At 45.5% G+C, this 14533-nt stretch overlaps 1 protein-coding gene across 3 annotated transcripts in view; it reads right to left on the bottom strand.

The window, feature by feature from the left end:
• The window catches only part of DDC (dopa decarboxylase), a 407527-nt gene that overhangs the window by 79461 nt on the left and 313533 nt on the right, over positions 1-14533 (bottom strand). For all 3 annotated transcript variants that reach the window (XR_013216885.1, XM_077269362.1, XM_077269361.1), the window contains exon 12: positions 14212-14310. Coding sequence is in view for 2 of the 3 variants with exons in the window: in XM_077269362.1 (XP_077125477.1) it covers positions 14212-14310 (99 nt within the window). In the remaining variant the exon portion in view is untranslated. The remainder of the gene's footprint in view (positions 1-14211; positions 14311-14533) is intronic.

Raw genomic sequence — 14533 nt, 5'->3', positions numbered from 1 at the left:
AGGTAGCAGAACTAGCCCGATTATTAAGGGCAAACTCGGCCAATGGCAAGAAAGCCACCCAATCATCCTGATCAGCAGACACAAAGCATCTCAAATAAGTTTCCAAAGTCTGATTAGTTCGCTCGGTTTGGCCATTTGTCTGAGGATGAAATGCGGAAGAAAAAGACAAATCAATGCCCAGCCTAGCACAAAAGGCCCGCCAAAACCTAGAAACAAACTGGGAACCTCTATCGGACACAATGTTCTCCGGAATGCCATGCAAATGAACCACATGCTGAAAAAACAACGGAACCAAATCAGAAGAGGAAGGCAACTTAGGCAAAGGTACCAAATGAACCATCTTAGAAAACCGGTCACAAACCACCCAGATAACTGACATCCTCTGGGAAACCGGAAGATCCGAAATAAAATCCATAGAAATATGCGTCCAAGGCCTCTCAGGGACCGGCAAAGGCAAAAGCAACCCACTAGCGCGGGAACAGCAAGGTATGGCCCGCGCACAAGTCCCACAGGACTGCACAAAAGAACGCACATCCCGTGACAAAAAAGGCCACCAAAAGGACCTACAAACCAAATCTCTGGTACCAAAAATCCCAGGATGACCGGCCAACACAGAACAATGAACCTCCGAAATCACTTTACTAGTCCATCTGTCAGGAACAAACAATTTCCCCACTGGACAGCGGTCAGGTCTATCAGCCTGAAACTTCTGAAGAACCCGTCGCAAATCAGGGGAGATGGCAGAAAGAATCACCCCTTCCTTCAGAATACCGACCGGCTCAAGGACCCCAGGAGAATCAGGCAAAAAGCTCCTAGAGAGGGCATCAGCCTTAACATTCTTAGAACCCGAAAGATACGAGACCACAAAATCAAAATGGGAGAAAACAGGGACCATTGGGCCTGTCTAGGATTCAGCTGTTTGGCAGACTCGAGATAAATCAGATTCTTATGATCGGTCAATACCACAATACGGTGCTTGGCCCCCTCAAGCCAATGTCGCCACTCCTCAAATGCCCACTTCATAGCCAACAACTCACGATTGCCGACATCATAATTGCGTTCCGCAGGCGAAAACTTTCGAGAAAAGAAGGCACACGGTTTCATCAAGGAATCATCAGAATTCCTCTGAGACAAAACGGCCACTGCCCCAATCTCAGAAGCGTCAACCTCAACCTGAAAAGGAAGAGAAACATCCGGCTGACACAACACAGGGGCAGAAGTAAATCGGCGTTTAAGCTCCTGAAAGGCAGAAACAGCCACAGAGGACCAATTAGCAACATCAGCGCCTTTCTTTGTCAAATCGGTCAGGGGTTTAACCACACTGGAGAAGTTGGCAATGAAACGGCGATAAAAATTAGCAAAGCCCAAAAATTTCTGAATGCTCTTCACGGATGTGGGCTGGATCCAATCATGAATGGCCTGAACCTTAACCGGATCCATTTCTATAGATGAGGGAGAAAAAATGAATCCCAAGAAAGAAATCTTCTGTACTCCAAAGAGGCAATTAGACCCCTTCACAAACAAGGCATTATCACGAAGGATCTGAAATACCATCCTGACTTGTTTCATATGAGACTCCCAATCATCTGAAAAAATCAAAATATCATCCAAATATACAATCATGAATTTATCAAGATAATTCCGAAATATATCATGCATGAAGGACTGAAACACAGATGGAGCATTAGAGAGTCCGAATGGCATCACAAGGTATTCAAAATGGCCTTCGGGCGTATTAAACGCAGTTTTCCATTCGTCCCCCTGCTTAATACGAACCAGATTATATGCCCCTCGAAGGGAAGGTCAATCTTAGTAAACCAACTAGCCCCCTTAATCCTAGCAAACAGATCAGAAAACAAAGGCAAAGGGTATTGAAATTTGACCGTGATCTTATTCAAGAGGCGATAATCAATACAGGGTCTCAAGGAGCCATCTTTTTTGGCAACAAAGAAAAAACCTGCTCCCAATGGTGAAGAAGATGGCCGAATATGCCCCTTCTCCAAGGACTCCTTCACATAGCTCCGCATGGCGGTATGTTCTGGCACAGACAGGTTGAAAAGTCGGCCTTTAGGGAACTTACAGCCTGGAATCAAGTCAATAGCACAATCACAGTCCCTATGCGGTGGAAGGGAACTGGACTTGGGCTCATCAAATACATCCTGGAAATCTGACAAAAACTCAGGAATTTCAGAAGAGGGGGAGGAGGCAATTGACATCACAGGAACGTCACCATGAACCCCCTGACAACCCCAACTAGTCACAGACATAGATTTCCAATCTAATACCGGATTATGCACCTGTAACCATGGGAAACCCAGCACAATAGCATCATGCAAATTATGCAACACCAAAAAACGACAATCTTCCTGATGGGCTGGCGCCATGCACATGGTCAGCTGTGTCCAAAACTGAGGTTTATTTTTAGCCAACGGTGTAGCATCAATGCCCCTCAAAGGAATAGGACTCTGCAAAGGCTGCAAGGGGAAACCACAACGTCTGTCAAATTCTAAGTCCATTAAATTTAGAGCGGCGCCTGAATCCACAAATGCCATGACAGAAAATGACGATAATGAGCAGATCAGGGTCACAGATAACAGAAATTTAGGTTGTACAGTACTGATGGTAACAGAACTTGCGATTCTCTTGGTACGCTTAGGGCAATCAGAAATAACATGAGCAGAATCGCCGCAGTAATAACACAACCTATTCTGACGTCTGAATCCTTGTCGTTCAGCTCTAGACACAATCCTATCACACTGCATAGGCTCAGGACTCCGCTCGGAAGACAATGCCATAGTGTGCACAACTCTGCGCTCGCGCAAGCGCCGATCAATCTGAATGGCCAGAGACATAGAATCATTCAGACCAGCAGGCGTGGGGAACCCCACCATAACATCTTTAACGGATTCAGAAAGACCCTTTCTGAAGATTGCCGCCAAGGCATCCTCATTCCATTTAGTCAGAACAGACCGTTTTCTAAACTTCTGGCAATATGATTCTGCTGCTTCTTGACCCTGAGACAGGGCCAACAAGGTCTTCTCAGCATGATCCACAGAATTAGGTTCGTCATACAATAACCCAAACGCCTGAAAAAAGGTGTCTACATTAAGAAACGCCGGATTCCCAGGTTCCAGGGCAAATGCCCAATCCTGGGGGTCACCACGCAGCAGAGATATAATAATTTTAACCTGCTGGATGGGATCACCAGAGGAACGGGGTTTCAGAGCAAAAAACAATTTACAGATATTTTTAAAGCTCAGAAATTTGGACCTATCCCCAAAAAACAAATCAGGAGTTGGAATTATAGGCTCTAAAACTGGAGTCTGAACAATATAATCGGAAATACCCTGTACTCTAGCAGCAAGTTGATCCACACGAGAAACCAGTCCCTGAACATCCATACCAGCGCCGAACTCCTGAGCCACTCAGAGGCAAAGAGGGAAGAGAAAAAAAACAACAGACTACAGAAAAAAAAATGGCTCAGCACTTTCCTTCCCTTCTTCTGAGATGCGGTTAACTCATTGTTGGCCAGTTGTACTGTTATGATCTGGTGGCCTAAGAGCAGCATGGGACGTACTCTGGAGAAGGTGGTACCTGTACTGACCGCAGACCCTGAACCTAACACCGCAACTAGAAGTAGCCGGGGAATGTACCTAGCGCTCCCTAGACATCTCGACACAGCCAGAGGACTAATTACCCCTAGAGATAGAAAAGGGAAAACTATCTTGCCTCAGAGAAAATCCCCAAAGAACAGGCAGCCCCCCACAAATATTGACTATGAGAGGAGAGGGAAAAAACATACACAGACTGAAATGAGAATTTAGCAAAGGAGGCCACTTCTAGCTAAATACAAAGGACAGGACAGAGTACTATGCGGTCAGTATTAAAAACTAGAAAATATCCACCACAGAAAATACAAAACTCCACAGCTAACTAAAGATATGGAGGGTATATCTGCATCTCCAGAGAAACCAGCTTGGCTAAAAAAAAAACAATACAGACCAAGCTGGACAAGACAAAACATAGAAAGGAACTGAACAATAAGACCACAATATGTGGACAGCAAATCAAGGCCAGAACTTATCTTTGTTGAAAAGAACTGCAAAGCAGAAGGAACCAGCAGGGATGTGAATCCTCCAGATGGACAACTGGCACTGACTAAAGGGTGAAGCAAGACTAAATAGCCCTGTCCAAATTGCAAAAGGTGAAAACACCTGATAAATGCTGTGATTCAGAGACAGCAGCGCTACCACTTACAACCACCGGAGGGAGCCCAAGAGCAGAATTCACAACAGGTTCCTATGTTAACATGTAACTTGGCCTGTTAGGATGTTTTGGAGTTAAATAGCTTTTTTGTTCAGTGAATGTGACCTCCTAATGCTGCAAATTCCACAAATGAGCATTTTCAGTTCTTTAAAACATATGAAATGTTTAGAAATACTACTGTACCTAATAATTTGGAACAGTGCATTTTGAGTTTTTGTTCATTTTGGAGATTATACTGTTATCATTGGGTGGTTTCTTCAATAACATTTGATGCATACTCTAATGGGTGATGACTTTTATTAGACCAATTGTCATTTGCACCGACCATTTAAGAAAATCCTAGAAAAATATCATTTGCATAATAATTTGGAACATAGTGTAGATTATACTCACCCAGGGGTGGTCCCGGTGCGGTCCAGTATGATGGGCATCGCGGTCCGGGTCCAGCGCCTCCCATCTTCATACAATGATGTCCTCTTCTTTGCTTTCTGCAGCCGGCTCCTTTGCAGGCATACTTTATCTGCTCTGTTGAGGGCAGAGCAAAGTATTGCAGTGTGCAAGCACCGGGAAAGTTAAGAGAGGCCCGGCGCCTGCGCAGGAGCCGCGGCATGAAGCAAAGAAGAGGACGTCATCTTATGAAGATGGGAGGCGCTGGACCCGGACCGCGACGCCCATCGGACCGGACCGCCCCTGGGTGAGTATAATCTAACTTGTTTTTCTTGTCTTTCAGGTTACATCTGGGGCTTATCTAAAGCATTACAAAATTCTGTAGATAAGCCCCTGATGCCGGTGGCCTTAGCTTATAGGCGAATTTTGGGGTGAAAGATTCCCTTTAAGCCAGTACATGTCCGGGCCCATCTGAAGTTTGCTAGAGAGCATTTAGATTATCCAGAAGAGTATTGGGAGAATGTCATATGGTCTGATGAAACCAAAGTAGAACTGTTTGGTAGAAACAATACTCGTCTTGTTTGGAGAAGACAGAATGCACAGTTTTAGGCGCTCCCTCAAAACACATTTGTTCAGAGTGGCCTATCACGTTCCCTAATCAAAGTCATTTTATGTGTAAGTGTGCGTGTGTAGTCCATTCACTTTCCACCCCCTGAAGATGGCTGGACCATCATTGTAAATACAGCATTGTAAATACACACCTGTACTCTGTATCTCCCCCACCTCATTGTAGATTGTAAGCTCTCACGAGCAGGAGGGTTGTTTTATTTTGCTTTAATCATTATATTATTGTTAACGCTGTTACTTATGACTGGTGTAATTGAAACTGTTTAACTGTAAAGCGCTGCGGAATTAGTTGGCACTATATGAACAAAGATTATTATTATCATTATTATTATTACTGCTGAGTTGCATCCAAAGATCACCATACCTACTGTGAAACATGGGGGTGGCAACATCATGCTTTGGGGCTGTTTCTCTGCAAAGGGACCAGGATGACTGATCCGTGTACTGTACATGAAAGAATGAATGGGGCCATGTATCGTGAGATTTTGAGTGCAAGGTGTTGTGAATTCCGCTTTTGGGCTCCCTCCGGTGGTTGTAAGTGGCATTTTTGTGAATTCTGTTCTTGGGCTCCCTCCTGTGGTTTTGAGTGGTATGGCTGCTTCTGGGATTTAGCATCAGCAGCTGTTTTCACTGATCGTCTTTCTGGCTCGGCTATATTAGTCTGGCCTGTTCTCTCATTCAATGCCAGTTGTCAATTGTTCCAGCCTGGAGTCACAGCTCTTTGGATTTCCCTGACACTCTGACCAGTTCAGCAAAGCTAAGTCCTTGCTTGTCCTTTTGCAGTTCACTTGTTGTGGACTTTGTTGTTCAGCACTTTCTATGTTTTGCTCATTTGTCCAGCTTATCAGTATGAACCTATTCCGCTAAGCTGGAAGCTCTGGGCAGCAGAGTTTGCCCTCCACACCTTTAGTCAGGTGTGGAGATTTTTGCATTTCTCTGCAGTGGACTTTTTCTAGTTTTTATTACTGACCGCACAGTGTTCTGTCCTGTACTAATTCTATCTAGCTAGAAGTGGCCTCCTTTGCTAAATCTTGTTTCATACTACGTATGTCATTTCCTTCTCCTCTCACAGTCATTATTTGTGGGGGGCTGTCCTATCCTTTGGGGATTTTCTCTGAGGCAAGATAGCTTTCCTGTTTCTACCTTTAGGGGTAGCTAGTTCTCCGGCTGTGACGAGGTGTCCAGGGAGTGACAGGAACATCCCACGGCTACTGCTAGTGTCTGTGTTAAGATCAGGAACTGCGGTCTGTATAGTTACCACCTGCTCAGAGCTAGTCGCATGTCGCTCCTACATCACCAGACCATAACAGTACAACTGGCCAAAAATGAGCTGAATGCATCTCAAAAGAAGGAAAAGAAAAAGAGTTCTGAGCCATTTTTTTTTTCTTTAGTCTGTTTTGTCTTTTTCTTCCTCTTATTCTCTGGGTGATTCAGGATTTGGATGCGGGCATGGATGTTCAGGGGTTGTTTTCTCGTGTGGATCAGCTTGCTGCAAGAGTACAGAGTATCCAAGATTATGTTGTTCAGACTCCGGCCTTAGAGCCTAGAATTCCTACTCCGGATTTGTTTTACGGGGATAGATCTAAGTTTTTGAACTTTAAAAATAACTGAAAATTGTTTTTTGCTCTGAAACCCCGTTCCTCTGGTGACCCCATTCAGCAAGTTAAAATAGTTATTTCTCTGCTACGTGGTGACCCTCAGGACTGGACATTCTCCCTTGAGTCAGTGGATCCAGCATTGCTTAATGTAGATGCATTTTTTCAATCGCTCGGATTATTGTATGACGAACCTAACTCTGTAGAGCATGCTGAGAAAACACTTTTGGCCCTGTGTCAGGGTCTGGAAGCGGCAGAATTATACTGCCAGAAATTTAGAAAATGGTCTGTGCTCACTAAATGGAATGAGGATGCTCTGGCAGCAATTTTCAGAAAGGGTCTTTCTGAAGCCCTTAAGGATGTTATGGTGGGGTTCCCCACGCCTGTTGGTTTGAGCGAATCTATGTCTCTGGCCATTCAGATTGATCGGCGCCTGCGCGAACACAAAGTGGTGCACCATATGGCAGCGTCCTCTGAGCAGAGACCTGAGCCTATGCAATGTGATAGGATTTTGACTAGAGCGGAACAGAGGGGATACAGACGTCAGAATGGGCTGTGTTTTTACTGTGGTGATTCTGCTCATGCTATTTCTGATTGCCCTAAGCGTATTAAGAGGGTCGCTAGATCTGTTACCATTAGTACTGTACAGCCTAAGTTTCTCCTGTCTGTGACCCTGATTTGCTCATTGTCATCTTTTTCTGTCATGGCATTTGTGGATTCAGGCGCTGCTCTGAATTTAATGGACTTAGAATTCGCCGGGCGCTGTGGCTTTTCTTTGCAGCCTTTGCAGAGTCCTATTCCCTTGAGGGGTATTGATGCTACACCGTTGGCCAAGAATAAACCTCAGTTTTGGACTCAGCTGACTATGTGCATGGCTCCAGCACATCAGGAAGATTGCCGTTTTCTGGTGTTGCATAATTTACATGATGTTGTTGTACTGGGTTTTCCATGGTTACAGGTGCACAATCCTGTGCTGGATTGGAAATCGATGTCTGTGACTAGTTGGGGTTGTCAAGGGGTACATAGTGACGTTCCTTTGATATTAATTTCCTCTTCCCCCTCTTCTGATGTTCCTGAATTTTTGTCAGATTTCCAGGATGTATTCGATGAGCCCAAGTCCAGTTCCCTTCCTCCACATAGGGACTGTGATTGTGCTATTGACTTGATTCCTGGCTGTAAGTTCCCTAAGGGCCGACTTTTCAATCTGTCTGTGCCAGAGCATGCCGCTATGCGGAGCTATGTCAAGGAGTCTTTAGAGAAGGGGCATATTCGGCCGTCTTCGTCACCATTGGGAGCGGGATTCTTTTTTGTTGCCAACAAGGATGGCTCCTTGAGACCCTGTATTGATTATCGCCTTCTTAATAAAATCACGGTCAAATTCCAATACCCTTTACCTTTGCTCTCTGATTTGTTTGCTAGGATTAAGGGGGCTAGTTCGTTTACCAAGATTGACCTTCGAGGGGCATATAATCTTGTTCGTATTAAACAGGGTGACGAATGGAAAACTGCATTTAATACGCCCGAAGGCCATTTTGAATACCTGGTGATGCCTTTCGGGCTTTCTAATGCTCCTTCTGTATTTCAGTCCTTTATGCATGATATTTTCCGCAATTATCTTGATAAATTCTTGATTGTGTATTTGGATGATATTTTGATTTTTTCCAATGATTGGGAGTCTCATGTGAAGGAGGTCAGGATGGTATTCCAGATCCTTCGTGATAATGCTCTATTTGTGAAGGTGTCTAAGTGCCTATTTGGAGTTCAGAAGGTCTCTTTTTTGGGGTTTATTTTTTCTCCTTCATCTATAGAAATGGATCCTGTTAAGGTCCAAGCCATTCATGACTGGATTCAACCCACATCTGTGAAGAGCCTTCAGAAATTTTTGGGCTTTGCTAATTTTTATCGCCGTTTCATTGCCAACTTCTCTAGTGTGGTTAAACCCCTGACCGATTTGACAAAGAAAGGCGCTGATGTGACAAATTGGTCCTCTGAGGCTGTTGAGGCCTTTCAGGAGCTTAAGCACCAATTTACTTCTGGCCCTGTCTTGCGTCAGCCTGATGTGTCTCTTCCTTTTCAGGTTGAGGTTGACGCTTCTGAGATTGGGGCAGGGGCCGTTTTGTCACAGAAGAATTCTGATGGTTCCTTGATGAAACCATGTGCCTTCTTTTCCCGAAAGTTTTCGCCTGCGGAACGCAATTATGATGTCGGCAATCGGGAGTTGTTGGCTATGAAGTGGGCATTTGAGGAGTGGCGACATTGGCTTGAGGGAGCCAAGCACCGCATTGTGGTCTTGACTAGTGTTGAGCGATACCGTCCGATACTTGAAAGTATCGGTATCGGAAAGTATCGGCCGATACCGGCAAAGTATCGGATCCAATCCGATACCGATACCCGATACCAATACAAGTCAATGGGACTCAAGTATCGGACGGTATTCCTGATGGTTCCCAGGGTCTGAAGGAGAGGAAACTCTCCTTCAGGCCCTGGGATCCATATAAATGTGTAAAAGAAAGAATTAAAATAAAAAATATCGCTATACTCACCTGTCCGACGCAGCCTGGACCTCAGCGAGGGAACCGGCAGCGTTGTTTGTTTAAAATTCGCGCTTTTACTTGGTTACGTGAAGTCCCGGCTTGTGATTGGTCAGGGCGGCCATGTTGCCGGGACGCGGACCAATCACAGCAAGCCGTGACGAAATTACGTCACGGCTTGCTGTGATTGGTCCGCGTCCCGGCAACATGGCCGCCATTAACCAATCACAAGCCGTGACGTCACGGGAGGCTGGACACGCGCGCTTTTTAAAAAGCGCGCGTGTCCAGCCTCCAGTGACGTCCCGGCTTATGATTGGTCACGGCGCCATGTTGCCGGGACGCGGACCAATCACAGCAAGCCGTGACGAAATTACGTCACGGCTTGCTGTGATTGGTCCGCGTCCCGGCAACATGGCCGCCATTAACCAATCACAAGCCGTGACGTCACGGGAGGCTGGACACGCGCGCTTTTTAAAATGGGCGCGTGTCCAGCCTCCCGTGACGTCCCGGCTTGTGATTGGTTGCGCCGCGGTCAACCAATCACAAGCCGGGAGGCTGGACACGCGCGCATTTTAAAATTTTAAAATGCGCGCGTGTCCAGCCTCCCGGCTTGTGATTGGTTGATCGCGGCGCAACCAATCACAAGCCGGGACGTCACGGGAGGCTGGACACGCGCCCATTTTAAAATGCGCGCGTGTCCAGCCTCCCGTGACGTCACGGCTTGTGATTGGTTGCGTCACCCATGTGACTGCGACGCAACCAATCACAAAGCCGGGACGTAATTTTAAAATCCTTAAGGACCTGAAATTACGTCACGGCTTGCTGTGATTGGTTGCGTCGCCCATGTGACTGCGACGCAACCAATCACAACGCCGGAACGTAATTTTAAAATCCTGAAGGACCTGAAATTACGTCACGGCTTGCTGTGATTGGTTGCGTCCCGGTCACATGGGCGGCACGCAACCAATCACAAGCCGGGACTCACGTAAAGGAAAGAAAAGCGCGAATTTTAAACAAAGAACGCTGCCGCTTCCCTCGGTAAGGTGCAGGCTGCGTCGGAGAGGTGAGTATAGCAATATTTTTTATTTTAATTCTCTCTTTTACACATTTTTACATTAATGTTGTTTCGATACCGATACCCGATATCACAAAAATATCGGATCTCGGTATCGGAATTCCGATACAGCAAGTATCGGCCGATACCCGATACTTGCAGTATCGGAATGCTCAACACTAGTCTTGACCGATCATAAGAATCTGATTTACCTCGAGTCGGCCAAGCGGCTGAACCCTAGACAGGCTCGGTGGTCCCTGTTTTTCTCCCGTTTTGACTTTGTGGTCTCATATCTTCCGGGATCTAAGAATGTTAAGGTGGATGCCCTCTCTAGGAGTTTTTTGCCTGATTCTCCTGGAGTCCTTGAGCCGGTTGGCATTCTTAGGGAAGGGGTGATTCTGTCTGCCATCTCCCCTGATTTGCGGCAGGCGCTTCAGGAATTTCAGGCTGATAAACCTGACCGCTGTCCTGTGGGGAAGCTGTTTGTTCCTGATAGATGGACAAGTAAGGTAATTTCTGAGGTCCATTGTTCTGTGTTGGCCGGTCATCCTGGGATTTTTGGTACCAGAGATTTGGTTGCTAGGTCCTTTTGGTGGCCTTCCTTGTCGCGGGATGTGCGTTCTTTTGTGCAGTCCTGTGGGACTTGTGCCCGGGCTAAGCCTTGCTGTTCCCGCGCTAGTGGGTTGCTTTTGCCTTTGCCTGTCTCGGAGAGGCCTTGGACGCATATTTCCATGGATTTTATTTTGGACCTTCCTGTGTCCCAGAGGATGTCTGTTATCTGGATGGTTTGTGACCGGTTCTCTAAAATGGTCCATTTGGTGCCTTTGCCTAAATTGCCTTCCTCCTCTGATTTGGTTCCATTGTTTTTTCAGCATGTGGTTCGTTTGCATGGCATTCCGGAGAATATTGTGTCTGACAGAGGTTCCCAGTTTGTTTCCAGGTTTTGGCGGGCCTTTTGTGCTAAGATGGGCATTAATTTGTCTTTTTCTTCGGCGTTCCATCCTCAGACAAATGGCCAAACTGAGCGAACTAATCAAACCTTGGAAACCTATTTGAGATGCTTTGTGTCTGCTGATCAGGATGATTGGGTGGCTTTCTTGCTGTTGGCCGAGTTTGCCCTTAATAATCGGGCCAGTTCGGCTACTTTGGTTTCGCCTTTTTTTTGTAATTTTGGTTTCCATCCTCGTTTTTCTTCAGGGCAGGTTGAGCCTTCTGATTGTCCTGGTGTAGATTCTGTGATGGACAGGTTACAGCAGATTTGGACTCATGTGGTAGACAATTTGATGTTGTCTCAGGAAAAGGCTCAGCGTTTTGCTAACTGCCGTCGGTGTGTTGGTCCTCGGCTTCGTGTGGGGGATTTAGTCTGGTTATCTTCTCGTCATGTTCCTATGAAGGTTTCTTCCCCTAAGTTCAAGCCTCGGTTTATTGGCCCTTATAAGATTTCTGAGATTATCAATCCAGTGTCTTTTCGTTTGGCCCTTCCAGCCTCTTTTGCCGTCCACAATGTTTTCCATAGATCTTTGTTGCGGAGATATGTGGTACCCGTTGTTCCATCTGTTGATCCTCCTGCCCCGGTGTTGGTTGAGGGGGAGTTGGAATATGTGGTTGAGAAAATTTTGGATTCTCGTATTTCGAGGCGGAGGCTTCAGTATCTTGTCAAGTGGAAGGGTTATGGCCAAGAGGATAATTCTTGGGTGGTTGCCTCCGATGTCCATGCCGCCGATTTGGTTCGTGCTTTTCATTTGGCTCGTCCTGATCGGCCTGGGGCTCTGGTGAGGGTTCGGTGACCCCTCCTCAAGGAGGGGTACTGTTGTGAATTCCGCTCTTGGGCTCCCTCCGGTGGTTGTAAGTGGCATTTTTGTGAATTCTGTTCTTGGGCTCCCTCCTGTGGTTTTGAGTGGTATGGCTGCTTCTGGGATTTAGCATCAGCAGCTGTTTTCACTGATCGTCTTTCTGGCTCGGCTATATTAGTCTGGCCTGTTCTCTCATTCAATGCCAGTTGTCAATTGTTCCAGCCTGGAGTCACGGCTCTTTGGATTTCCCTGACACTCTGACCAGTTCAGCAAAGCTAAGTCCTTGCTTGTCCTTTTGCAGTTCACTTGTTGTGGACTTTGTTGTTCAGCACTTTCTATGTTTTGCTCATTTGTCCAGCTTATCAGTATGAACCTATTCCGCTAAGCTGGAAGCTCTGGGCAGCAGAGTTTGCCCTCCACACCTTTAGTCAGGTGTGGAGATTTTTGCATTTCTCTGCGGTGGACTTTTTCTAGTTTTTATTACTGACCGCACAGTGTTCTGTCCTGTACTAATTCTATCTAGCTAGAAGTTGCCTCCTTTGCTAAATCTTGTTTCATACTACGTATGTCAGTTCCTTCTCCTCTCACAGTCATTATTTGTGGGGGGCTGTCCTATCCTTTGGGGATTTTCTCTGAGGCAAGATAGCTTTCCTGTTTCTACCTTTAGGGGTAGCTAGTTCTCCGGCTGTGACGAGGTGTCCAGGGAGTGACAGGAACATCCCACGGCTACTGCTAGTGTCTGTGTTAAGATCAGGAACTGCGGTCTGTATAGTTACCACCTGCTCAGAGCTAGTCGCATGTCGCTCCTACATCACCAGACCATAACAGCAAGGGCATTGAAGATGAAATGTGGAGGGGTCTTTCAGCATGATAATGATCCCAAGCACACCGCCAGGGCGATGAAGGAGTGGCTTCGTAAGAAGCATATGAAAGTCCTGGAGTGGCCTAGCCAGTCTCCAGATCTCAACCCCATAGAAAACCTTTGGAGGTAGTTGGAAGTCCATGTTGCCCAGCAACAGGCCCAAAACATCACTGCTTTGGAGGAGATCTGCATGGAGGAATGGGTCAGCATACCACCAACAGCATGTGCCAACCTTGTGAAGACTTGCAGAAAACATTTGACCACTGTCATTGCCAGCAAAGTATATATATTAAAATATTGAGATTAACTTTTGTTAATGACCAAATACTTATTTTCCTCCATAATTTACAAAATAAATCTTGCCAAATCAGACAAGGTGATTTTCTGGATATGTTTTCTCATTTTGACTCTCATAGTTGTCTCTTACCTATAATGTCAGTTACAGGCCTCTCTCATCTTTTTAAGTGGGAGAACTTTCACAATTCGTGGCTGACTAAACACTTTTTTCCCCCGTATATCTATTCTACTCTTACCTGCCAGTGTGATTTACTGTAGCGGCACATGAATTAACAGCTTTTTAAAGGATCTAGAGGTATGGATCTACAAGAAGTAGTTTGTTCTTTTTTCACTGGGAGCACTCAACTTTATTAGCATGCACAAAGAGACACAAGTAAGCCCCAAAAACTCATGAAAAAATGCACCAAAACCGCAACAAAAATGCACAAAAAACACACCAAAACATGTGTTGCTGCCGAAGCTTCTTTCCTGCCAAGAAATCAGGTTTTGCTGGAAAAAAAATTCAAGAAAAACGCCCAGTGTGAACGTACCCTAAAGGAGCTTTAAGCGTTTTAAAATAGATGTTGTATTCTCAGGATAAGCGATCAATATCAAGTCCCAGCTCGCCAACCGATCAGCTGTTTGAAAGGGATTTTGTATCAGAAAAGAACCTCAGTGACTTTATCGTGTCACTGCTCCGTACATGAGAACACAATACTTTGAATAATGACTGTGATGCAGCTTTCTACTAGACACTCGCTATTAACAGCCTTGTAAAGGAAAAATTACAATTGGTATCTATAATTTTACATTTCTTTACCTTTCGAATGTAATCCTGAAGTCCTTTTACACCATACATCCTGAAGACAAACCACAATTTTAAAGAGCGAAACCTTCTCCCCAGGGGAATCTGCCAGTGCTTTAAAAAAAAAAAAACAACAATTTTTAACTAAGATAACTAAGTTGGGAGCGCGATGTCAAGCAAAATACAGCAGAATTGTTGTTCCAAAAACTGTCTTTCGCAATGTCTACCCTATTTACGTATTTTAGACACTATCTTTGCCTTGTTTGACAAGAGATGTGACTTCACTGAAAAAGACATAGTTAAACATTTATTTTGGTGACAATTTATGCCGCAAAGT

The sequence above is a fragment of the Ranitomeya variabilis genome, chromosome 6 (assembly GCF_051348905.1).
Source record: "Ranitomeya variabilis isolate aRanVar5 chromosome 6, aRanVar5.hap1, whole genome shotgun sequence".
In the NCBI taxonomy this organism is placed as follows: Eukaryota; Metazoa; Chordata; class Amphibia; order Anura; family Dendrobatidae; genus Ranitomeya; species Ranitomeya variabilis.
Note: the sequence above shows the minus strand (reverse complement) of the source record. Positions and strands in the feature narration are given on the sequence as shown.